The sequence below is a fragment of the Aedes aegypti genome, chromosome 2 (assembly GCF_002204515.2).
Source record: "Aedes aegypti strain LVP_AGWG chromosome 2, AaegL5.0 Primary Assembly, whole genome shotgun sequence".
Taxonomy (NCBI): Eukaryota; Metazoa; Arthropoda; class Insecta; order Diptera; family Culicidae; genus Aedes; species Aedes aegypti.
This window is the reverse complement of record NC_035108.1, coordinates 228,306,211-228,334,110: the sequence shown is the minus strand read 5'-3', so window position 1 is coordinate 228,334,110 and position 27,900 is coordinate 228,306,211. Positions and strand designations below refer to the sequence as shown.

At 38.3% G+C, this 27,900-nt stretch overlaps 1 protein-coding gene across 5 annotated transcripts in view; it reads left to right on the top strand.

Annotated features, from left to right (window-relative positions):
• The window catches only part of LOC23687660 (longitudinals lacking protein, isoforms H/M/V), a 221,902-nt gene that overhangs the window by 16,048 nt on the left and 177,954 nt on the right, over nucleotides 1–27,900 (top strand). For all 5 annotated transcript variants that reach the window (XM_021844272.1, XM_021844270.1, XM_021844269.1 and 2 more), the window contains exons 2-3: nucleotides 24,288–24,543; nucleotides 24,614–24,778. In XM_021844272.1, the coding sequence (XP_021699964.1) occupies nucleotides 24,334–24,543; nucleotides 24,614–24,778 (375 nt within the window). In that variant the 5' untranslated portion in view covers nucleotides 24,288–24,333. The remainder of the gene's footprint in view (nucleotides 1–24,287; nucleotides 24,544–24,613; nucleotides 24,779–27,900) is intronic.

The following is a 27,900-nucleotide window of genomic DNA, read 5'->3' as shown; positions in this document are numbered from 1 at the left end:
CGTAATCTCCTTCGTTCAGCATCTTCGCGTCGAGTACTCCAGCAGCTGCTCCTACCAGTGCCTTATCTAGGTGGTACAGCTTCACTGCATCCGAATCCCGAGAAAGCGCAATGACGTCTTGGAACATGGCCTTGAACTTTGGCCAGTTGGCGTAGTCGCCATCGAAGGTCGGAATTGACGCTTTCAGCGGTTGCTGATGGATGACCACTTGCGGAGCATGATTGGCTTGTCGATCCATAATACGCTTCTTCACTCCGGCAAACGTTAGGTTGTACAGAGCTTCGAATCGTACATAAGCTCCTTCTTCCTGTTCCATTGCGTCGTCCGGGATAATCGCTATTATCTGACTGTGGAAGCCAGAGAACTCCGTGTACGCCGACTGCAAATTGCACAGCAAACCTTCCAGTTCTGGCAATCCGAGTTGGCGATCTAAAGATTCCTGGATGCGGAACACTTTATTCAGCACATGATGTCGTTGGCGTGACAATGCTTTAATTTGCACCATCATTTCACTGTCGGCAGCAATCTCCATCTGGTGCTCGTTGGAATTGCTCTCACTTTGCTGCTGTCGTTGCATACGAAAATTCACAACGTCGGCAGGATCGGTCGTCCCCTTCGCAGGAGAATGTTCTAGCGGCATTTCCGTTCTGGGTTTTTTCACTCACTGTCTTCTGAGAGGCTCGATTTTCTCGGCTTCTTTCGCGCACTTTTATGCTCCACTGATCGGCGTTTCGATGCAAGCGGCACTGCTTGCTAGTTGGTCGGCAATTTCTCCTCACACATTCGGGACAGCAATCGGGAACCACAATCCGGCTCGAAGGACCAATGTTTGGGGCGATGATCTCTGTGGACTGTAATTTCGGTGGTGGCCAAGTTGCTGTATGGACTCAGCGTGAGGAGAATACTTGGGTGTTTCGGCTAAGTGAATTGGCTAAGCCAAGAAAAACACTTCAATCACTTTCTGACTACTGTATTGAACTAGCATAACATCAATTCACTTCTATCTTCTCTCGGTGTTGGTCGTTCTAATGGCTGGAAAATACTGAATGATGTTTCTCCTTCGCTCGTCCTTTTTGTTACGTGCTGGAGCCTGTTTCGCAAGTCGAGTCTCCACGCATCGCGACGGGGGTAGATTTCTTTGCGTAGTTTAGGGGAAATTTCCATCCTGCTTTCTGCTCGCTTTGCACTCCGTTTGCGCACAGGATGATGTGTGGAGATGCAACGTTGCCAGATTTGCGTAGCATAAGTTGTCTGTGCACAGTGGTCTCGAAAGATGTACTTGCGTACGCAACAGTTGCTAAGGGAAAAGGGACCTACGCGGCCGTCCTCCAGAGCGGAAAAGCTGGCACGAGCCAAGCCCCGCGATCAAAAGGAGATGGCAACAAAGGAGAGGCCAACACCAAACCTAAGACCAAGAAAGCCAAGAAAAAGGAGCTACGGGATAACCCGAGCCACGAGCGCAAGGCAACGAGTTGAAAATAAGAAAAAAAAAAACAGAGGAAACCGAAAACGTAGCCCGAGTAGAGCGCTAAACCGAAAACAGCGAAGCACGGAGAAGTTATCGCCATTGGGCGCAGACGTGCGGAGCATAAGGCGAACTAGGATTGGTGAAATGATCCTAGTCTCAAAGAAGGACGCCAAGGAAAAGGGTGCAGTCTATAAGCAACTGGCACAAGAAGTACGTGGCGACGAGGTTGATGTCGGTCCAGGAACTTTTCGTAATGGAAATTTCCTTGACTTCCCTGGGCATAGAGTACCATCGTACACGATATACGAATGCGAAAATGGCAAGTTTGGCAAAGAAAGTTCTCAGTTAATAATTGTGGAAGTGCTTATAAGAACACTAGCTGAGAAGCAGGCTCTGTCCCAGTGAGGACGTTAATGCCAAGAAGAAGAAGATTTAATGTTTAGTATTTTTGCACAAATAACAAATTTTACCATGATAGTATATTTTGTTATTGATTAGTTATTACACGACTTTCAAGTATAACAAACAAATGACAAAATTTGCTATAATGGTATGTTTTACTATTGATGAGATATTTAATGGCATATATAAATAACAAAATAATGGTTAAACTAGATATGATTGCAAAATTTGTTATTATTTTATCATTATTTTGTTATTCAACTCTACGTGGGTAAACACGGTCTCTAAATAGCAAAGGTTACACATTAATTTAAATAATGTATTAAAATACTAAAAACATTAAATATCTAAAGACACATCTAACAAATATCGCCATCATAGTTAAATATGTCATATATATATATATATATATATATATATATATATATATATATATATATATATATATATATATATATATATATATATATATATATATATATATATATATATATATATATATATATATATATATATATATATATATATATATATATATATCCCTTATCGAATGTAACAGTGAAAAACTTGCATCAATCCGTTGATCCGTTCTCAAGCCATTTCGTGACATACAAACATAGATATATATATATATATATATATACAGGGTGTTTGGTTCCATGTTTTTAATAATTGGAGGGTAGATAGGTCTCCATGAGATATGAAAAAGTGCCCATGGAACATAGGGTCGCAAATCACTGCTAAGTGAGTTATTCACGATTTTAAGATTTTCAACTTGTTCATCTTTGGAACCACATATCTAATTAACTATGCGTCATACATTTAATCTCAGCGCATGAATCGAAAGCTTATGATCTAATCTATCTTAGTTTCTTGGACGTAATTTTTGTAGAAAATGATTCAAAGGCTCAAATTACGAAAAGTTTGCAAAAAGTGACGGAAAATTCAGCATTTTTCGACGTATTTTTATGAATTTTATTAAAATTATCGTAATTAATGTTAAAAAAATTCTTCTACAAAATATGCATTAACTTGTTAGCTACCAAAGTGTCTTTGAGAGCAAAAGTGTATCTCTTGTAGATTCGTCACAATATCATGTTGAAAGTTGTGCTTCAAAGAGCAAAAAAATCAAAATAAATATCGGCTGATAACTCTATTCGTTCGTCCGTTCGTGTGTTGATGCCTCCGCGTGTGGATGAAGTGCTCGGAAACGACAGATGTCGGTCGTGCCGAAGCGAAGGGGAAATGAAATCGCTTCGCAACATGCGCCATTTTTTTCTTCTCTTCGCGGCGTTTGGTTTGCAAACAGACGCATAAATAGATTTAGTGCGGTCGCCGCACGACCACCGCAGTAGCGAAAGTGTGTTCATAAAGACTGATCCCTTTAAATTCCTCGCACTAGTAGCTGAGCTACGGTGCAGAGCAGATGGGGGGTGCGCTTGCGCGTGTAGCGAGGACTCAATTTATGCATTTCTCGCCTATGACGTGGAACTTTTGATGCATTTTGAAGGGTTTTAGGTCGTCTATTAATTACATAGAGGTGGACAAGTGAGAGTAGAATTTATGACGTGCCATTCACGCCGTTGTAAAAGTACAACACTACCAAGTAAACCTCGCCCGTGATACACAGCACGAGCGAGGTGAATTCTTAGGTTCAATAAAGTAATTTAGGTATCGCACTAATGCTCAGCGTGAACTGTTGGAGCAGCAGGATGAAATATCTCACAAAATTAGTGACCGTCTATCCTACTACAGATTGGTTTTCTGTATAAGGTTGCTTACAAATTATGTTCAATAGATCAACAATCTCTCAGTTAACTATTTTTATAAAATCAAATAATAGACCTACATGTAATATTTCATATAATTTTCAGTGTCGTATCCAGAAAATTGCTCAGGGGAGACGAACGACGCAAAAAAGTGGATATTTTTACAAAAATTGGGATGGCTTAAGACGGTTCAACCACATCATTTTGTTTTTCTTTTATCCAGCAAAATAATAGAATAACTGCATAAAATTAAGAATTTCTTCGGCAGTTTAATAGGTTCTATGTGCAGTCACAACAATTAAAAGTCACAATTTGTAGATCAGTACTATTCTTAAAAAAAAGCCTTTAAGCCTTGCAATGTTTATAATATGAAATCAAATATTTTGAAAAAAAAAAATCAAATAATTCATCAAATTCCAACATTTTTACTTCATTATTTAAACAATTTATGATAGATTGAACGAAAACGACACAATTTTATCAAGCAGGTTGATGCGGTTCTTGTACAAGAATAATAAAATATAAATAAACCTTTTGTTATGCTCTAAATCAAATAGTAATCAGATCAGTACCCAAATATTTGTAGTTCAAAATTTCATTTTTTTTTCTCTCTCTCTCTCTCTGTTGAGTTACTGAGACTTATTTTTTAAATTTGAATTAAAAACCAAGAGAAGTGTTAATTTTGAACGATAACATTTGAAATATTTGCAGTTTGCTCTAATAGATGGAAAATTAGAAATCAAATTGAATATAATTTAACAATTAAATGTATTAAAATGAACTTAAAACAGTCACAGTCACAATTAGAAATTGAAGCTCTTTCCAAACTTTAGTCAAGTTTTAATCATCAAGTTAACTGTAACTCTAGCGATGGCAAAATCATTTGAAATTTGACTCATGGAACATATTCAAGGCATAAATGTGTATGATTTTACACGAAATAAATTTAAAAAAAATACCTGCTGGAAACCCACCAAAACCCGGAAATATGAGAATATGTTATTTTTCAAACAAAACTAGTTTCATGTTATTTAAAGCTCCCACAGCAATTTACGGATGCTAATGGTTGTCACTATGGCAAGCCTGTAAAATTTCGTGAAGGGAAATATCCTTCATCATTTTAGTAACAGAACCTCCGAAATGTCAAGAAGGCGAAAGTGTAAACACGACACGTAGCAAAACATTTTTTGGGATGAACAATATTTCATTAATAGTATGTCTCACTATCAAGAACTTTGGTGATCACTAAAGCCTCTCACTAATTTGAATTTCAAATCCAAATGTTGCGTTTTTCGTATTTCAAGTAGTTTCACACCAAAAACTTACTCCAAAATCCACTAAGGTGGAGAGGGAGGGAGGGTTGACCCTCAAACACACCCCCTCCCACTGATCACTTGTTTCTGTTTTGTAGACAATATGATCTTAATTTTCTTTCTGGCGTTATGTCCCAACTGAGACAGAGCCCTGCTCCTCAGCGTAGTGTACTTATGAGCACTTACATAGTTGTTAACTGAAAGGTTTTCTCAGCCAAAGTTGCTGTTTTGTATGTGTATATGGGCAGAGGCATATACGTTTTAAATATTTTAAATGGGACAAAGTCCACGAGACCCCTCCCAGCTCTGAAATTCTTTGGAAATGAGCATGTAGCTTAAGGACAGCCATAAAAGCACTGCAATATTAAATAAATGAAAAAAAAAACTCTAGTGGAATTAAATGGTATAGTACTAGATTCGGGTTTTCTTTTATTTATAGGTATTCCACTAAACAGCTCGAAGATTTAATATTCTTAATTTTTTCATGATCTCAATTAAATGCTTTTCACACAAAACAAAAGCATGATTACTGCATTCAGATGGAAATATTAATTTAGAAAATATTCAAGATCTATCCTGCAATTTCCAAGTTGTTCCAATAATTTCTCCACAAATTCCTTCAGGAATTCTTTCAGTTAATGTTCTCAGGAGTTTCCCAGGGATACCTTCAGACTGAGACCACTTGAGGAATCCTTTGTCGGCCAATACCAGGCTGGTTTTTGGGAGGGCCGATCCGACAACGAATCAGATATTACCAGATACATCTTGTAAATGAACTTAGATAAATTCTTGGAGTATAACTAGCAGACTCACCATCTGTTTGAATTGGAGACGAGGTGTCAATGTCGTGTGTGAATTTAGATGGAAGTAAGGAGACGCACTTTGGAATTCATTGTTCAACATTGCACTCCAGGGTGATATTAGGAGACCAGCGAGCAAAGGAATGACACTATCATGACACGGTCACATCTTCTTCTTCTTCTTGACATTACGTCCTCACTGGGACAGAGCCTGATTCTCAGCTTAGTGTTCTAGCACTACCACAGTAGTTAACTGAGAGCTTTCTTTGCCAAAGTTATCATTTTCGCATTCGTATATCGGGTAGCAGGTACGATAATACTTTATGCGCAGAGAAGTCAAGAAAATTTCCATTACGAAAATATACTGGACCAACCGGGAATCGAACCGAGGCACCTTCAGCATGGCTTTACTTTGTAGCCGCGGACTCTAACCACTCGGCTAAGGAAGGCCTACGGTCACATATGGTCCTTGGTCTTGTGGACGATATCGGCCTCATTTAAATCAATCGCAGGTCAGTGGAGGAGGTTTTCGAGGCTCTGAAGAATCTGAATATCTCCAAGAATTTGTTGAGGAATATCTGCAAAACATCCTTCAGCAATATTTTTGGGATCACCCCTGATACTTCTTCAAGAATTATTTTATGAAATTCTCCAGGATTTTCTCCAGAAATTGTTTGGTAAATTCTGGCAATTTTTTTTTTCAGAGATTTCCTATGAGATACATCAAAGGATTCCTCTAGGAACTCCTCTAAAATTTCTTCGGGGATTTCGCGGATTTCACCTAGCACTCCTTCTCTTAGGAATTCCACTAGGGATTTGTTCAGAATTTCCTCCAAAGATTTTAACAGGAATTCTTCCAAAGATTCTATCAGGAATACCTCTTTGAATGCCTCCAGAAATATTTACATTTTTTTTCTTTATTAATGTGAATTTTAACACATATGGCTAGTTCTTCACTCATACAGAAAAATATTTACAAGGATTTCTCGTAAAATACATCCAGAGCTCCCTCCAGGAATTCCTTAAATTACATTCCTTTTGCATTTTCTCCAGAAATACCACCAAGAATACCTCCAAGAGTTTCTCTAAGGATTCCTCTAAAAATACGTCCAAGGTTTCCTCCACGAACTACACAAGAAATAACTTTAAAATTCTACTAAGAATAGCTCCGGGGATTCTTTAGGATTAACTTCATGGTTTCTTCCAGGAATACCTTCAGGTAGAGGAATATCTCTCAGGATTCGTCCATAAATTACTGCTTAGATTCCGCTAGCAATAGCTTCTAAGATTCCTCCTGAAATTTGACCATGGGTTCCTCCTGATAAACTTCAGGATATTTTTATCAATTTCTCCGTGGATTTGTAAAGGAGCTGTCTAGTAACATCCTGTAACTCCTCCGGAGATTCCTGCAGAAATTCCTCCAGAAGTACTTTCATTTTTTCCTCCAGGAATATCTCCAATGATTTGTTAGGAAAACCGTCAGGGTTTTCTCTAGCAATCAATAACATATCCATTGATTTTTTTCAAGAGTACCACTAGGGTTTTCTCTAGGAATACCTCCAAGGATTCCGTCAGTTATAAACCCATGAATCCCTACTGGAAAACGTTCAAAGATTTCTTCAGAAATATCCTACCTCCATGAATATCTCAAAAGATTGCTCCAAGTCAACTATGAAGATTTCCTTCAGGGAGTCTTTCTGGAATTCTGTTTAAACTTTTCCTCGGTGACTCCTGCAGGCATTCCTCTAAAGAGTTCCTCCAAGAATTCCTTTAGGGTTTCATCCAACGATTTCCTAATGAATCTCTCCAAGGATTCCATCCGGAGCTTCTCCATTGGTTTCTTCAGGAATTCTTCCAGAGTTTCTCCCTGTTTTTAAGAATAACTTCTTGGATTTTCTCTTGGAACTTCAAAGAATCCTTCTTAGAATAATTTCAGGATATTTTTCATGATCTTTTCAAGAATTCTTATGGAGATTTCTACAGTGACCCCTTCAGGAATCAATCCATTCTTAAAAACAGGGAGAAACTCTGGAAGAATTCCTGGAGAAACCAATGAAGAAGCTCCGGACGGAAACATCGGAGAGATTCCTAAGGAAATTGTTGGATGAAACCCTAAAGGAATTCTTGGAGGAACTTCTTAGAGCAGTGTTTCCCAAACTTTATTAACTTTCGCCCCCTTTAGGCTAATATTTTTTGGAATCGCCACTTTAATTTATGAAACACATATGTATGCCAAAAAATGTCTTCGATTTGCATATCCCTTAATATTGTCGGTTATCGGACAATGATTAAAAACGATTAACTGAACAGTATTTTATACAGTCGACTATCCACATCTCGATATCTCACCCTATGTCGATGAATTCTTCGGTCCTTTTATTCTGCATATAATTATCATCTCCATGTGTCGATGTACATACTGCTCATAACTGCATATTTGTCAAAATCGACATTTTTGAAAATTTCGAGTTTGTACCGGGGAGAGTTATCAAATGACAAATACTTTCAATATACTTACCGAAATCTATGAGATTGTTCTAGAAAAAAATGCATAGTTGTTTTGTCACATTAGCAATTGTAACCGCATAACAGTCACATTGAGATTATACATGAGCCTCATAATGTAGTAGCAACAAAATTTCTATCAGAATTATTTTTTGACTACTCTTCCTATATGCAACATGCGTTGTACAACATTTCAGCCTCAAATAAGCAATTATGGATTCAAAGTGATTTTTTGAAATTTTAGTTTCCTTCAATACTGCAATGAAATGCAAACTAGGTATATCATTTACTAAAAGCCTACTTTTGTCGAATGTTACAAATATGCAAATATGGATAGTTTAGTCTTGTAGTTTTTTCATTCCTGATTTTCTTTCCGTACGTCGCTATGCCCATTATCAAAGGATACTAGTTCAAATTTTCGTGATTCAAAATAATATAGGTGCATAAGATGACGTCTGCTTGTTTATTATTTTGCTTATTTTCCTTCGTATTTCCACGCAATCAACGCATGCTTCGTAAACTGTTTAAGGTTAACGTCAACGAATTATCGAAACGACGTTAATCGTTGATTAACGTTAACAACTCTGTTTTGTACGCATATTTATCGATCTACAGCAAATTGTTAACGATTTTCTTCGAATATTTCGATAGGTAATCTCAGAATAACATATTATGAAAACAATATGTGAAAAATAGAATCCATTTCATTACAGCAGTGTTGCCAATTTTGATGATTGTCAATGTACTTTGAATGGTCTTCTAAGAATGAAGCAATTGTGTTTTTATTGTGCTTTCAATGTGACATTGGGACTTAATAAGTAGCTCTGTGAAGGCGTAAGTTATTTTTCATATTAATACTATATTAGCACTTCCGTCAGGGCGTACTTTTATCCAAAAAAATCTAATCATATCAGTTCCTTGGGTTTATTCTACGACTGGCGTGAAGTGACAATTGTCGGTCTCGTATAGCGAGGTGACAATTCTCGACTCGAGTGAAGTGACCCGCCGTGTAAATCAAATGGAGAGTCACTTCACTCGAGTCGAGAATTGTCACCTCGCTATACGAGACCGACAATTGTCACCTCACGCCAGTCGTAGAATAAACCCGCCTTTCAAATTTAAGATATTTTTCTCTAAAATATATAGGGGAAAAATGATTTTATGATATCTGTTATTGCTCCAAAAATAATTCGATTTTTATCATCAGGCTTCTGATTGATGATGTTTTCTAAGAACAAGCCTTTTATGAAAATAAAAAATATAAATTGTCGCATATTTCAGCCAATTTGAGCAATCATTGGTTTTGATAACCTCCAAAAATCGACCGTTTCAATCGTTGTTCTATATTCGTGTGAAATTTAATTATTTTGGAGATTTATTATTATCACAACATTGTAAAATACTAGTCGAACGATGTACAGAAACCCGATTGAAATTTCATTAATAAATTTAAAAGTTACAGCATGCACAAAGTGTCCATTTTATAAAATGAACAGTCCTTAATTTCAAAGTTCCATACAAAAAAGTTCCTGGTATTCAATATTGAACATTGGGATAATTACTTAAAATTCTCAGATAAATGTTTTGAACTTTCAAAACATGTTATCTGTGTTCTCAATGATATCAGTGATTTATCTTTTTGATTCAGAGATAATCTCAAATACCGATCATTCACATGATATGGAAAAAATGAATGCATATTACAAACATTTTGTTTTTGACAATCATTCAGTGTTTTCTATCATAATTTTAAACGGAACATGCTTAGAGTTCTAAGCAGTCTAAGATAAAGGAAATCATGAAAATGGTTTAGTTTAGAAATGATTCTCCTTCAGATGCATTAGTAATAGTTTCTTATTGTATAGTTGTACTTGAGTGTGTTCTTCAAAGGTTATAAGTAACAATTTTCAACTGCTCCCATGTCAGCTTTTTCTAGATTTTCGCTCCCCAATTTCTGTTTTACAAATTTTCGCCCCCTTGGACCTGAAAATCGCCCCTAGGGGGGCGAATTCGCCCACTTTAGGAATCACTGCTTTAGAGGATTCATCGGGTTATAACTGACGGAATCCTAGAGAAAACCCTAGTGGTACTCTTGAAAAAAATCAATGGATATATTATTGATTGCTAGAGAAAACCCTGACGGTATTCCTAACAATTCATCAGAGATATTCCAGTTAGCAGTAATTTATGGACGAATCCTGAAAGATATTCCTCTACCTGAAGGTATTCCTGGAAGAAACCATGAAGTTAATCCTAAAGAATCTCTGGAGCTATTCTTAGTGGAATTTTAAAGTTATTTCTTGTGTAGATCGTGGAGGACGTATTTTTAGAGGAATCCTCAGAGAAACTCTTGGAGGTATTCTTGGTGGTATTTCTGGAGAAAATGCTGAAGGAATGTAATTTAAGGAATTCCTGGAGGGAGCTCTGGAAGTATTTTACGAGAAATCCTTGTAAATATTTCTGGAGGCATTCAAAGAGAATAGAATCTTTGGAAGAATTCCTGTTAAAATCTTTGGAGGAAATTCTGAACAAATCCCTAGTGGAATTCCTAAGAGAAGGAGTGCTAGGTGAAATCCGCGAAATCCCCGAAGAAATTTTAGAGTTCCTAGAGGAATCCTTTGATGTTTCTCATAGGAAATCCTTGAAAAAAAAATTTGCCAGAATTTACCAAACAATTTCTGGAGAAAACCCTGGAGAAATTTATAAAATAATTCTTGAAGGAGTATCAGGGGTAATCCCTAAAAATACAGTTTCTTCAGAGCCTCGAAAACCTCCTCCACTGACCTGCGATCGATTTAAATGAGGCCGATATCGTCCACAAGACCAAGGACCATATGTGACCGTAGGCCTTCCTTAGCCGAGTGGTTAGAGTCCGCGGCTACAAAGTAAAGCCATGCTGAAGGTGCCTCGGTTCGATTCCCGGTTGGTCCAGCATATTTTCGTAATGGAAATTTCCTTGACTTCTCTGCGCATAAAGTATTATCGTACCTGCTACCCGATATACGAATGCGAAAATGATAACTTTGGCAAAGAAAGCTCTCAGTTAACTACTGTGGTAGTGCTAGAACACTAAGCTGAGAATCAGGCTCTGTCCCAGTGAGGACGTAATGTCAAGAAGAAGAAGAAGATGTGACCGTGTCATGATAGTGTCATTTCTTTGCTCGCTGGTCTCCTAATATCACCCTGGAGTGCAATGTTGAACAATGAATTCCAAAGTGCGTCTCCTTACTTCCATCTAAATTCACACACGACATTGACACCTCGTCTCCAATCCAAACAGATGGTGAGTCTGCTAGTTATACTCCAAGAATTTATCTAAGTTCATTTGCAAGATGTATCTGGTAATATCTGATTCGTTGTCGGATCGGCCCTCCCAAAAACCAGCCTGGTATTGGCCGACAAAGGATTCCTCAAGTGGTCTCAGTCTGAAGGTATCCCTGGGAAACTCCTGAGAACATTAACTGAAAGAATTCCTGAAGGAATTTGTGGAGAAATTATTGGAACAACTTGGAAATTGCAGGATAGATCTTGAATATTTTCTAAATTAATATTTTCATCTGAATGCAGTAATCATGCTTTTGTTTTGTTTTTTTTTTTTTTTTGAATCTTTATTTGAGTGTATTTTAACGCACGAGGGCTAGTTCTACACTTTGCTTTTGTTTTGTGTGAAAAGCATTTAATTGAGATCATGAAAAAAATTAAGAATATTAAATCTGTTGTTTAGTGGAATACCTATAAATAAAAGAAAACCCGAATCTAGTACTATACCATTTAATTCCACTAGAGTTTTTTTTTTTCATTTATTTAATATTGCAGTGTTTTTATGGCTGTCCTTAAGCTACATGCTCATTTCCATAAATTTCAGAGCTGGGAGGGGTCTCGTGGACTTTGTCCCATATAACATATTTAAAACGTATATGCCTCTGCCCATATACACATACAAAACAGCAACTTTGGCTGAGGAAAACCTTTCAGTTAACAACTATGTAAGTGCTCATAAGTACACTACGCTGAGGAGCAGGGCTCTGTCTCAGTAGGGACATAACGCCAGAAAGAAAATTAAAATCATATTGTCTACAAAACAGAAACAAGTGATCAGTGGGAGGGGGTGTGTTTGAGGGTCAACCCTCCCTCCCTCTCCACTAGAGTTATGCAAATTTTGAAATGTTTGCTCCCCTATGCTTAAACGATTTTAATTATGGTAAATAGCATCCTCCCAAAGTTTGAAGTGATTCGGAAGAAATTTGACTGTGCACACGCCATTTGAAGTTTGTATGGAGATTACTATGGAAAACGCCAATCTTTTGCTTTCGGCCCTCTATCTCTTCGTTATAATATTTTATGGAAAAGTGAACAAATTTTTCTAATGCTAAAACTTTCCAGCTACAACTTTGCCGAAGACCACTTTTTGATTGGACTTCAGGATAAATTGTTATTCATCATCATAAAGTTGTTTTGCATGTAGCATGCTTCACCAACTGTTCGGCAGGCAACAGTGGTGCTCCTGGCGGGAAGAATAGATCAAAGTAATCCAGGCTACTATGTTCTACAGCAAAAAAGCAGTGTTGCTCTGAAAGTAATTGAATGATCATCTCAGCATGGTTTAGACTTTGTTATCAATAATAACAAATTATCCTTAAGTCTCATCGAAATGTGGTCTTCGGCAAAGTTGTAGCTGGGAAGTTTTCGCATGAGATGAGTGTGTTCACTTTTCCATAGATTATTATGGCGAACAGTTAGAAGACTGAACACAAAAGGTTTGCCATTTCCATAGTAAATTCCATATAAACTTCAAATAGCGTGTGCACAACCAATTTTCTTCCGAATCACTTCAAATAATTGGAGGATCATTTTCATCATAATTAACATCGTTTAAGCATAGGGGAGCAGAAACTTCAAAATTTGCATCAGTCTACTCTCCACCTTAGTGGATTTTGGAGTAAGTTTTTGGTGTGAAACCACTTGAAATACGAAAAACGCTCTTAAAAGCATGTTTGGCTTATTCAGTTTTGAAAATGTGAATTAAATTTTATTTTTAAAATTAAACATTTGGATTTGAAATTCAAATTAGTGAGAGGCTTTAGTGATCACCAAAGTTCTTGATAGTGAGACAAACTATTAATGAAATATTGTTCATCCCAAAAAATGTTTTGCTACGTGTCGTGTTTACACTTTCGCCTTCTTGACATTTCGGAGGTTCTGTTACTAAAATGATAATGGATATTTCCCTTCACGAAATTTTACAGGCCATAGTGCTATAGTGACAACCATTAGCATCCGTAAATTGCTGTGGGAGCTTTAAATAACATGAAACTAGTTTTGTTTGAAAAATAACATATTCTCATATTTCCGGGTTTTGGTGGGTTTCCAGCAGGTATTTTTTTTTTATTTAATTCGTGTAAAATCATACACATTTATGCTTTGAATATGTTCCATGAGTCAAATTTCAAATGATTTTGCCATCGCTAGAGTTACAGTTAACTTGATGATTAAAACTTGACTAAAGTTTGGAAAGAGCTTCAATTTCTAATTGTGACTGTGACTGTTTTAAGTTCATTTTAATACATTTAATTGTTAAATTATATTCAATTTGATTTCTAATTTTCCATCTATTAGAGCAAACTGCAAATATTTCAAATGTTATCGTTCAAAATTAACACTTCTCTTGGTTTTTAATTCAAATTTAAAAAAATAAGACTCAGTAACTCAACAGAGAGAGAGAGAGAGAGAGAGAAAAAAAAATGAAATTTTGAACTACAAATATTTGGGTACTGATCTGATTACTATTTGATTTAGAGCATAACAAAAGGTTTATTTATATTTTATTATTCTTGTACAAGAACCGCATCAACCTGCTTGATAAAATTGTGTCGTTTTCGTTCAATGTATCATAAATTGTTTAAATAATGAAGTAAAAATGTTGGAATTTGATGAATTATTTGATTTTTTTTTTTTTCAAAATATTTGATTTCATATTACAAACATTGCAAGGCTTAAAGGCTTTTTTTTTTAAGAATAGTACTGATCTACAAATTGTGACTTTTAATTGTTGTGACTGCACATAGAACCTATTAAACTGCCGAAGTCTCAATTTCAAAAGAAATTCTTAATTTTATGCAGTTATTCTATTATTTTGCTGGATAAAAGAAAAACAAAATGATGTGGTTGAACCGTCTTAAGCCATCCCAATTTTTGTAAAAATATCCACTTTTTTGCGTCGTTCGTCTCCCCTGAGCAATTTTCTGGATACGACACTGAAAATTATATGAAATATTACATGTAGGTCTATTATTTGATTTTATAAAAATAGTTAACTGAGAGATTGTTGATCTATTGAACATAATTTGTAAGCAACCTTATACAGAAAACCAATCTGTAGTAGGATAGACGGTCACTAATTTTGTGAGATATTTCATCCTGCTGCTCCAACAGTTCACGCTGAGCATTAGTGCGATACCTAAATTACTTTATTGAACCTAAGAATTCACCTCGCTCGTGCTGTGTATCACGGGCGAGGTTTACTTGGTAGTGTTGTACTTTTACAACGGCGTGAATGGCACGTCATAAATTCTACTCTCACTTGTCCACCTCTATGTAATTAATAGACGACCTAAAACCCTTCAAAATGCATCAAAAGTTCCACGTCATAGGCGAGAAATGCATAAATTGAGTCCTCGCTACACGCGCAAGCGCACCCCCCATCTGCTCTGCACCGTAGCTCAGCTACTAGTGCGAGGAATTTAAAGGGATCAGTCTTTATGAACACACTTTCGCTACTGCGGTGGTCGTGCGGCGACCGCACTAAATCTATTTATGCGTCTGTTTGCAAACCAAACGCCGCGAAGAGAAGAAAAAAATGGCGCATGTTGCGAAGCGATTTCATTTCCCCTTCGCTTCGGCACGACCGACATCTGTCGTTTCCGAGCACTTCATCCACACGCGGAGGCATCAACACACGAACGGACGAACGAATAGAGTTATCAGCCGATATTTATTTTGATTTTTTTGCTCTTTGAAGCACAACTTTCAACATGATATTGTGACGAATCTACAAGAGATACACTTTTGCTCTCAAAGACACTTTGGTAGCTAACAAGTTAATGCATATTTTGTAGAAGAATTTTTTTAACATTAATTACGATAATTTTAATAAAATTCATAAAAATACGTCGAAAAATGCTGAATTTTCCGTCACTTTTTGCAAACTTTTCGTAATTTGAGCCTTTGAATCATTTTCTACAAAAATTACGTCCAAGAAACTAAGATAGATTAGATCATAAGCTTTCGATTCATGCGCTGAGATTAAATGTATGACGCATAGTTAATTAGATATGTGGTTCCAAAGATGAACAAGTTGAAAATCTTAAAATCGTGAATAACTCACTTAGCAGTGATTTGCGACCCTATGTTCCATGGGCACTTTTTCATATCTCATGGAGACCTATCTACCCTCCAATTATTAAAAACATGGAACCAAACACCCTGTATATATATATATATATATATATATATATATATATATATATATATATATATATATATATATATATATATATATGATATTTGAAAACTTTATTTATAGAACATATTTTGTTATTAACGATCGCCTATATTTTTACTATTATTTTGTTATTAAAATAGCAAAATATGTTATGATTTAGTTTTATGCCATACAAACTCAGCTATTATTTTTATTATTTTATCTCTTATTTCAAACAAACAAATAACAAATTTTACTATTCAAACATTCTATTTTAATGGTAAATTTTGTTATTCGTTTGCTATTTTCCTCTACCCCGGCTACCCGGGAGAATTGCAAAAGAATAACAAAACTTACCATTAAAATAGAATGTTAGAATAGCAAAATTTGTTCTTTGTTTGTTTGAAATAAGAGATAAAATAACAAAAATCATAACTAAGTTTATATGGTATAAAAACTAAATAATATCATATTTTGCCATTGTAATAACAAAATAAAAGCAAAAATATAGGCAACCGTAAATAACAAAATATGTTATTATTTTGATATTGCTAACAAAATAATAACTAAATAAGCTATTCACGAGTAGATCAAAATAATGGTAATTTAAGGTCTTTGACTTTAATATCTAAATTTAGAATGATTGAAAAATAAACTTTTTGCTTTCCTGCAAAAAACATTTGCTTTTTAAACCTTCAATGAATATCATACGAATTTTAAAATTAGCTATTATGGCAAAATATATGATATTGGTTTGTTCTCATGAATTATTTCAATAAAATTTTCAAATATTCGGTAGTTGTTACACTTCCACTCGGCTGGTTAGCCGTAAACCACGATTCATAATTAAAAACAAGTATTTATCGAGCAACGGACTCATGTTCCGTAACCGGTCGTTTGAGAACGTCGCGACCCATTGGAAGCCCACACAATAGAAACCTCAGCCAGTACAGTTGCCGGCTAGTGTTGTGTGCTATTTCATTACCTAAAAAATAATGCGCTCTCGGGCTAGGCATTGGATATAAATAGAAAGCGTTGTGTTTGGATGGGCATCTAATTCTTCCGAAAGCGGTGCACTTTGCGAAAAAGGACCACGTGATTATTGAGCTGAAATCGAATCCAGGTTAACTTCTGCGTCCATGAGTCCTCTCATGGCGTAGTGGTAACGCGCCCTAACTAGAGATCAGGGAGTCGTGAGTTCGATTCTCACTGAGAAGACGTGTAACTTTTTCGCAAAACTTCACATCAATTTGTCCATTTAATCCAATTGCAAAATATATGTAATGTTTAGCTTTTCGGTAGTTGTTAAACATCCACTCGGCTGGTTAGCCGTAAACCACGATTCATAATTAACCCCTCTACCGGTAGCTTGGGCTGCAAAATGGTGAGTCGACAATCAGGAAGGAGCGTCCAACACAGCTCTGGTCCTCACAAGTTCCTACCTCGCGCTTCCACGGGTCAAATGATGACAAAGACCGCCAGCTAAGGGTTGCGTACTTAGCTGGTAGTGCAGCCTGGGCACTGTTGTCCTTCTGACATCAGCTAGAGTGAGGAGGTGCGTTTTGAGCGTCTGTACACCAGGAGGTGCGGCTCAAACAGCGTCTGTTCTGGTATCCAGCGGCTGAGTACGAAACGCTGTATCACGTCAGCTACACCTAAGATGGCAGTCCCATCAACGTGATGTAGGTAGCGCGATCCCGGTAAGGTAGCATACCGAATTCATTATCCACCACGAAAAATGGAGAAAGAAGAAGAAACGAACGTTATTTTCGGCAACCGACCTGGCAACGAAATAAGGACTATGATTGGAAACTCGGTACCTGGTACGTCAGGACCTTAAATGAACCTGGACGAGTGAGCCTTTTGGCTCGTGAATTGCGAAAAGTTGGCGTGTGCGTGGCTGCTATTCAGGAAGTGCGTTGGCTAAGATCTGGAGAACGTGAATTCAGAGCGGTAGATCCCGTCGCTAACACCGCTTTCAAATACAACATCTACCACAGCGGTGGCGATAAAGCTGAACACGGAGTCGGTTTCGTAGTGATCGGGAAGCAGATGAAGCGCGTTCTTAGGTGGAGGCCGATCAACGAGCGGATCTGCGTATTGAGGATTCGGGGCAAGTTCTTCAACTACAGCCTGATCAACGTATATGCACCGACTAACGACAAACCCGATGACGTGAAGGACGCGTTTTGCGAATGTCTCGACAAGACCTATGGAGAATGCCCAAAACACGACGTGAAAATTGTCATCGGGGACGCTAATGCGCAGGTCGGAAAAGAGGACTTCTTCCGCCCTATCATTGGTAAAGAGAGCCTTCACTCTGTTACCAACGACAACGGCCTACGTTTAGTGAACTTTGCTGCCACCAAGGGGATGGCCATCAGTAGCACTTACTTTGCACGCAAGGATATCCGCAAGCACACCTGGCAACACCCAAATGGCGAACTTTGCAACCAAATCGACCATGTTCTGGTAGACGGCCGACATTTTTCCGATGTCATCGATGTTAGAACTTTCAGGGGTCCTAATATTGACTCAGACCACTATCTCGTTGTAAGTAAAATTCGAGCGCGATTATCAACCGTTTCGAGTTATAGAAATCGACAATCGTTGCGTTTCAATATCCAACGCCTGTCAGCAGATGGTGTAGCAGCGGACTACCATCAAAAGCTCGACGAGCGGATTAGCGAAATCGACGAAAGCGTCAACCTCAGCGATCTGTGGGAGTCAGTCCACGGAGCGGTGAGCACAGTAGCGCGAGAAGTGGTAGGTACTACTCAACGAAGACCAAGGAACGGTTGGTTCGACGAGGAGTGCCAGAGAATGACGAACGAGAAGAACTTGGCTAGAAGCCGGATGCTGGTGTCTGGTACCCGTCAGAGCAGAGAGCGGTACAAGGAAGCAAGGGCAGCCGAAAAACGGATCCATCGCAGAAAGACAAAGGAGCATGAAGAGGCAGTAATTGCTCAGGCGCAAGAAGCTATGGAACAGAACAACATGCGACGGTTCTACGAGTCCGTAAATGGTGTGCGGAGAAAAACAGCGCCGTCTCCCGCCATGTGCAACGACCGCGACGGAAACTTGCTGATGGATAAAACAATGGTGGCCGCCAGGTGGAAAGAGTACTTCGAGTCATTGTTGAACGGAGATAATGGAAGTGGATCTGGTAGCAGAATTCAAATCGATGACGATGGGCAGGCTGTGGAACCTCCAACGCTAGATGAGGTAAAAAAAGCTATCAATGGACTGAAGAACAACAAGGCTGCTGGGAAGGACGAGCTCCCGGCCGAACTTCTCAAACACGGAAGCGAGCAGCTGCACGAACTCCTTCACCGTATCATATCGAGGATATGGGAGGAAGAACAAATGCCTACTAGTTGGTTGGAAGGTCTCATTTCCCCTTTGTACAAGAAAGGGCATCGACTGGAGTGCGTCAATTACCGAGGGATAACACTCCTTAATTCGGCGTACAAAATCATGTCTGGAGTTCTGTTCAACAGATTGAGACCGTATGAGGAGTCCTTTGTCGGCGAATACCAAGCTGGTTTTCGAGAGGGCCGATCAACGACGGATCAAATGTTTACCCTGCGTCAAATCCTAGATAAATTCCGGGAGTACAACTTGCAGACTCATCATCTGTTTGTAGATTTCAAAGCAGCGTACGATTCAGTCAAGAGAAACGAGTTGTGGCAAATTATGTCCGAACATGGCTTTCCGGCGAAGCTGATTAGACTGATTCGTGCAACGCTTGATGGATCAAAATCAAGTGTGCGGGTGGTGGACGAGATTTCAACATCGTTCGTAACCTTAGATGGATTGAAACAGGGTGACGCTCTTTCTAACTTGCTGTTTAACATAGCACTCGTAGGTGCTATCAGGAGAGCCGGTGTGCAGAGAAGCGGTACCATTATCACACGTTCTCATATGCTCCTTGGCTTCGCGGACGATATCGACATCATCGGGATTGACCGTCGGGCAGTGGAAGAGGCGTTCGTGCCTTTCAAGAGGGAGACAGCGAGAATCGGGCTCACGATCAACACCACAAAAACGAAGTACATGATAGCTGGTGGTCAACGTGGGTCCGGACGTGTTAGTGGTAGCGAAATGGTGCTAGGTGGTGATAAGTTTGAAGTGGTGGAAGAATTTGTGTATCTTGGAACACTAGTGACATGCGATAATGATGTTACCCGCGAGGTGAAAAGACGTATTGCAGCTGCGAGTCGGGCTTTCTACGGGCTCCGTAACCAGCTGAAGTCCCGTAGCCTGCAAACGAAAACAAAACTCGCGTTATACAAGATACTAATCCTTCCGGTTGTCCTTTATGGCCATGAATCATGGACATTGAAGGAAGTCGACCGGAGAGCTTTCGGGGTGTTTGAACGTAAAGTGCTGCGAACAATACTCGGCGGTAAACTAGAAAACGGCATCTGGCGGCGTCGCATGAATCACGAGTTGTACCAAGTGTGTAAAGAGGTGGATATTATCAAGCGCATAAAACACGGCAGGCTGCGTTGGGCTGGTCACGTTGCCCGTATGCCGGAAGAACGACAAGCAAAGATAATATTCAACAGAGAACCCGGACGAGGCCGCCGACTTCGTGGTAGGCCGCGCACACGATGGCTTTTTGCGGTTGAGGAGGACTTAAGGGCACTTAACGTCCAGGGCGACTGGAAGCGATTGGCCCAGGACCGAGCCCAGTGGAGAAGACTCATCCATTCGGCGCAGATTCATCGTAGCGAATTGTAGCCCATCAAGTATCAAGTACCGGTAGCTTCAAATTTTACCACTAAAATAATATTTAAATCGCGATAACTTTTTTGTTTCTCGATATTTTTGCACTTTTTTCTCACAAGCCCTCAAAAAACTCTTCTAGTTTAAGAATATGCGTCGATATTGATAATTGGTCATCTCGATCCGAAGATATTCCAAAATTCCTTGGGGGACCGACGCGTAGCCATAACCCACTTGAATATCTCAGGCAACAGAATTTTTATCATATTCGAATATTTACTCCACGGAATGATACATTAATGCGAGTATGTTGTGAAAAAATGGAGCATATTGGTGCAGCCGTCTTTGAGTAATGAGCATTTACGTTTTTGGTACCGCACTGGACAAATAAAGATCTTAGAAACTCTAAAAAACCTCATTTCGTAATTTCTAGATTTCTCGAAGAATACTGAACAGATTTGTATGATTTTTTCAGGGTAGCTCCTTATTACCTGTCATTGTATAGTACACATTTTATTTTTTTGGTAAATTGAGCAAAAACAAAATGGCCGCCAAAGACATTTTATATGAAGAATGTCGGTCCCCCAAGGAACATCGGAATATTTTCAAAACTAGATCAGCAATGATTAATATCGACACGGATTCTTAAACTAGAAGAGTTTTTTGAGATCTTGCGAAAAAATGGTGCAAAAAAATCGAGAAACAAAAAAGTTATCGCGATTTGAATATTTTTTTGGTGGTAAAAAATGAAGCTGCCGGTAGAGGGGTTAAAGACAAGTATTTATCGAGCAACGGACTCATGTTCCGTAACCGATCGTTTAAGAACGTCGCGACCCATTGGAAGCCCACACAATAGAAACCTCAGCCAGTAAAGTTGCCGGCTAGTGTTGTGTGCTATTTCATTACCTAAAAAATAATGCGCTCTCGGGCTAGGCATTGGATATAAATAGAAAGCGTTGTGTTTGGATGGGCATCTAATTCTTCCGAAAGAGGTGCACTTTGCGAAAAAGGACCTCGTGATTATTGAGCTGAAATCGAATTCAGGTTAACTTCTGCGTCCATGACTCCTCTCATGGCGTAGTGGTAACGCGCCCTAACTAGAGATCAAGGAGTCGTGAGTTCGATTCTCACTGAGAAGACATGTAACTTTTTCGTAAAACTTCACATAAATTTGTCCATTTAATCCAATTGCAAAATATATGTAATGTTTAGCTTTTCGGTAGATGATAGTATATTTTGTTATTGATTAGTCATTACATGACTTTCAAGTATCAATGACAAATTTTGCTATGATTGTATGTTTTGCTATTGATGAGATATTTATGTCATACTAGTGGTCCCGGCAAACTTCGTCTTGCCATCAAGTAGGCTGTTGCAAAACGTCATGTAATCCCCCATACAAAATGACACCTGAGTCTTCTCCTGTTTCCCCGGAGACTTTCCCAAACTTTTTCCTTGTACGAACACGTCGCATCCCTTGTCGAGTGTAACAGTGAAAATCTTACCTCAATCCGTTGATCCGTTCTCAAGTTATTTCGTGACATACAAACACCACTCCATTTTTATTTATATAGATATTACCCGGGTATATAAAGACGCATAGCAGTAAGAAAGATGATCAGTCTTCGTTTGTATCTCAAAGAGTGAACACCAATAAATAAGTTAAGAAGAAGTTCCTGTTCTTTTTTGCATCCCGGCCAAAGCAGTCCTCCTGAGCTTAAATCCAATACGGCGATCCATCCTGAGACGAAGCATTTTCCCGGGAATACCGTCCACTTGAGACCACTTTCGCCTGCGAAGCTGTGTAGCATTCACCGTTTTGGCTTGAGGGGTTCCCCCCCGCTATCCTTTTTAGGACAATTGAGTTGTTTAGAAACACAAGATAGCTACCATCCGCTCTTGCGAGAGCACCTTGAGAGTTATTTAGAGTTGCACAGTTTTGAGGTCGGACAGTTTCGATTTTTCCACTGGAGCCGGGCTAGCGCTCCAACATACGATGAAGTCTCGACAAATGAATAGTATTGCGCCAGCGGATCAAATCACCTAAAGTATAATCAATTTGCTCCCACCTTTGTTACAATTGTTAGACACAGCAATAGGTTGTTCAAGAACCTCCTGGAAAATCCTGACTTTACATCGGAGCCCAGATAGCAGTAGTGGTAAACGCACAACTAAAAGCACAAGAACAAACTAAGGGTCGTGGGTTCGAATCTAACCGCTCGAGGATCTTTTCGGTTTGGATGTTTTTCGAACTTTTTCGAACCTTTTTTCTTACCTACGTCCAAACCTGCTAAACCATTCATATTGTATATTGCAATACTAAATTATCTCAAAATTATGCATAAACACTGAAAAACAAGAATATCAAAAAATATATTCCGGATAATCGAGTCTAAAATTCCGGATAATCGAGTCACCGGATAATCGAGTACGACCTGTACCTGTTATACGATATACACATTGATCAATCGACAAATACAAATCAATACAAATGATCAATGGCCAAAAGAAGCTCTCAGTAAATATTTGGGGAAGTGCTAATATAAACACTAAGAAGCAGGATCTGTTCCAGCTGGAACGTAACGCCAGGAAGAAGAAGTTACATCTCCGCTATAACAAAATCTGCTACTCAGCCTAATATTGTCACGAGCTATTCCACAGTTATTAACTTAGAGTAGGCTTAGTCAATTAATCATTTTTACATAAGTTGAGTGAGTGGTAAGCACAAATATACTCTATGCCCTTGATCGTCGGATTTGAACCTTTCACCTTCAGGATGATCTTACTGTGTGTTAAGGTGAAACATCTCGGAATCTGAAGATGGCCGGCAAAATGGCCGGCTTGTGCCGCTACTCACGTTTTCAAGGGCACAAAACTGGAGAAATAGTTGGCAAACGTTTCTGATCTTCTTATTTTAAGCTTTCTGCTAGTGCACAAAGCCAAAATAAAAAGTACATTGTTGTTGGATGCTTTCATCGCGAGATTTGTGCGTTTGAAGTTTCAGTGCAGTCTTAAAACTTGATTCCAAACTGTTTCACCTTAAGGGCTGTGGCTATTTGGGTTCCATACAAATATTATCCTATTGACCGAAATTCCACATCACAATACTCCACAATTATCCATCTCAAAATATTACACTTTTGGGGTAATGGCGTTAAGGGGCCTTCCTTAGCCGAGTGGTTAGAGTCCGCGGCTACAAAGCCATGCTGAAGGTGTCTGGGTTCGATTCCTGGTCGGTCCAGGATCTTTTCGTAATAGAAATTTCCTTGACTTCCCTGAGCATAGAGTATAATCGTACCTGCCACACGATATACGAATGCAAAAATGGCAACTTTAGCAAAGAAAGCTCTCAATTAATAACTGTGGAAGTGCTCAACACTAAGCTGAGAAGCAGGCTCTGTCCCAGTGAGGACGTTAATGTTCGGGGTAGTGGCGTTCGGGGTAACGGCATTCGGGGTATTGTCATAGAGTCGATCGATAAGTATTTGCTCCCAGAGTATTATGTTTTGTTTTTAATTAATTACAGCTGGTTGAAATTTAAAAGCCTTAAGTGCGCAGAATATGGGGCTGTCACGGCACAATAGAGATACAAAACTACAACTTTGTTCTCAATCAGAGACATGTTGGATACATAACTGAACACGCAAGCAAAATATGTTCCGACAGCGACGCCAGCGACATTCTTCCTCTGAATATACGATTGATACCATTGAATAATATTTGAAAATTAATCGTTTTTACTCATTATTCATTTCACAAACCACCGTGTACCTATTATCCTAAAACAAATTTTATCTCTATCTATAATTATTTTTTCAGGTTCAAATAAACCGTTACTGTTAAGTACCAGATCTATACCAAAATCATGGATGCCAAAGCTACAAATGCAATATCTACGGTATATCCTTCGACACCGCCATATTCCAAAGGCACTCGATCGTCGCATCAATATTTTAGCCTTAGGTGGAATAACTATCAATCAAATATGACGTCGGTTTTTCACGAACTTTTAGAAACGCAGTCCTTTGTTGATGTTACGTTGGCATGTGAATATAATTCACTCAAAGCACACAAGGTTACTATTTTACATTGATTATCGTACTACTTTACATTGATATTTATATAACAAGAAATTGTTTTTTTAGGTGGTGCTTTCAGCATGTTCCGCGTATTTCCAAAAAATATTACTAGACAACCCTTGTAAGCATCCAACCATCATTTTACCATCGGATATTTGTTTCTCAGATTTACAATTCATCATCGAATTTGTTTATCGAGGAGAAATTGATGTTTCTGAAGCTGAATTGCAGGTATGTTCTAATAAAAAACTAACGTGTCACTCGCATATTGATATATCGACCACTAGACTGCCCCTATTTGCACCACATTCCCATGTTGGAAAATGACGATTGAAATGCGGAAACAACTTCCCTGCATTTTGAACCACTATGTTACATAAAAACTGTTTCATACTAGATAGTCCCATTGTGTTCGTCGTTTCGTTAGCCAGCTACTGTTTGACTGACGGTCTTCAGTTTACTGTCTATGTTTTTCGACTGTATAAATTCAGTAATTCAGTATGTATGTGTGTGTATATATATATATATATATATGTTCTAAAAGAATATTTATCAATCCAAATTTAGGACTCTATTTTTTATTTCGTCATGTTCTTTCGAGGACTAGGACCAAGGATTCGAAATTCTGTTGTATCAGGTATCTGAAGGCTCCAGAGTAGACCTATTCATTATTTCAAAAATGTCTGGAAACTCCCTAGTCAACTAATACTTCAATTTTACATGCCGAAATGAGCTTCTGATCAAAATTTCAGTCAATTTGGAGTAAATTTAGGTGTGCTGCAAACCCATTTTGTGTTTCTGGGCTATTTTCAAGCTTTAAAAAATCATAACTACCGAAAAGAACGTGTGTTGGCTATTATCGTTTTTCATTGATTTGCCAATTTCACCATACTCAAATAAATAAAATTGGCAAACTCGCCACCTCAAATGGTGGTATATTTACATCTACTTTCACTCTCTCCTACTCTTTTACTCTAACACCGTAGGTAGGAGAGAGCTCTGCTGTTAGTGAGGCTAGCTGCCTGCGAAGAGGGTCAGTTTGTCTCAGTCACCATCTGATACTGACGGAGGATGGATGTGCTCCGCAAAGCACGGTCCTCCGTGAAGCGTCTTCTGGTGGCTGGACGGGCTTTTTTGGGGAGGGGCTGGGAATCGAACCCATGACCTTCCGCTTATGAAGCGAAAGCGTAACCTCAAGGCTACAGACCCCCCTAAAAGCAAATAAAATGACGTAAAATTTAGTCACAAATGACGTAATTTCCTCCACATATTTTTCAGACCACATAAATTTGCAGATACCTTGGACGTTATTTTAAAAGATAAGCGCATTTTTAAGTACAAATCTTCATTTACGCCATTTTATTTTGTGCATCGAGTATTTTGCTTACTATAAAATTTATGACATATGTCATATTAGTTTTTGTTGTATGTAGTGTGTAGGGCAGAACCTAGTCAACATTTTGGTTGGTATAATTTTTGCTATAGAGCTTAGTGACATTTGAACACACGTAGACTAGCATACGCTCGTCATACACAGTTTGTTTTTGTTTTCCTCAAAGAAACTTGCACACGCTTTCCAGACTCATCAAAATGCATATGGAAATATTACCCAATTTGAAAAATTTACACCCGGATTCTGGGTGTTTTTCGAGACAGAGTGCATATTGTTTTCCTCTAAGGTTCACAACTACATCTACACTAGGGCACCCATACCATTGGGCGTGATAACCACTATACATCATTCTATATGAATCAATTCACTCGTATATAATGCATGGAAATGCCTTATACATACCAAAGTGTCGACCATATACGCACTTCGCACGACTTTTTCAGACTTTCCGTGGTCCATATACGATGGATAAATGGTATACGATGCCACAAAATTTTTATGGGAAAATAAAAAATGCTACCCAGTCTCCAACACGCGACGTTCGGATTCAAAATCCAATACTTTACCACTAAACCATCAGATATTATATAGAAGCGGAACGATTATTTGCCAATATTAATGTATGTTTCTTGCTTTGTCATTCTAATGTCGTTTTCGTTTTTAGGAACTGAGTCGATGATCAACACATAAACAAACTAACGTCAAACAAATTGTAGTTCGGTCGAACCTGATTTGGGTTGGAATTGAAACTTTGATTCAAAACGGGTTTTGCCAGTTCCAACCTAGGTTCAAAAACAAGTTCGACATATCGTCAAAAATACCAAGCTTTAATGCAGTGGCGACTCGTAACCTCACCTTCTATCTGATGACTATTTCGACAAATTCAGATTATAAATCAAAAAGTAAATTATTGAAATCGTCCTTTTTAAAAATTCTCTAGTCATTACATGCAAATTTGCTGCTGAAATTCTAGAATTTCTATTCGTGGAACAGGTAGATTTGAGGTTAGGGAATCACTACTGCTTTGTTTTGGCTAAGACACTGCGATTCCATTCCATTGTATGCTGGATTGATATACGACCTGTCAGTTTATGCAGCTTGGCACGATCTTTTTGTTTTACTTATTGTGCTCTGCAAGATAAATCCACGTAATGCGATTATCTGAAAATGTCGATATACCGTCGCAGTGATAATGAAAATCACCAAATGTTTCAGATTTAGCAAATTTGAAACATTTGCGTCCTTGAAGAACGAAAAAATCCAAGCCTACTTGAATTTTGACGTTGCGTTTGAATTGCGCGCATATCTTCTGCGCGTTACCGCCGCCGCTGGATGTGGATTTAATATAAGCGCCGCAATATCTCGTTTATTTATTAGGCTCGGGCGCCGTAGGGCATAATAGAGTCGAAATTTTGTTTATTTTACATTGTTTACATTTGAAAATTTGTATTTTTTTTTAAACTATGTTAGTTTGGGAAGTTTTAAGATTAGGAAATACATTTATACTTGGCAGAATCTAAGATTATTCTATTTACGACATGATTTGTTGTCAACAAATATTGTCGATATTGAATCGTTAGTGAAAAATTATACACAATTTGTGGTAACATTTATTCATTTTATTTAGGAATATTGTGCGATTCTGATTTCAGATGTGATTTTTATCGCACACTGTTATAAGTTACGGGGCCTTCTTTAGCCGAGTGGTTAAAGTCCGCGGCTACAAAGCAAAGCCATGCTGAAGGTGTCTGAGTTCGATTCCCGGTCGGTTCAGGATCTTTTTGTAATGGAAATTTCCTTGACTTCCCTGGGCATAGAGCAGTAGTTTTTTTGAAGCTTTGAAGTTCTACAAACAACCCACGGACCACCAAAAATGGATGCTTTTGAAATCAATGTTCATGCAAACCTCCCAAAGATCTCAGAATGATTTGTCAGAACATCTTTCGACGTATGACTAAGA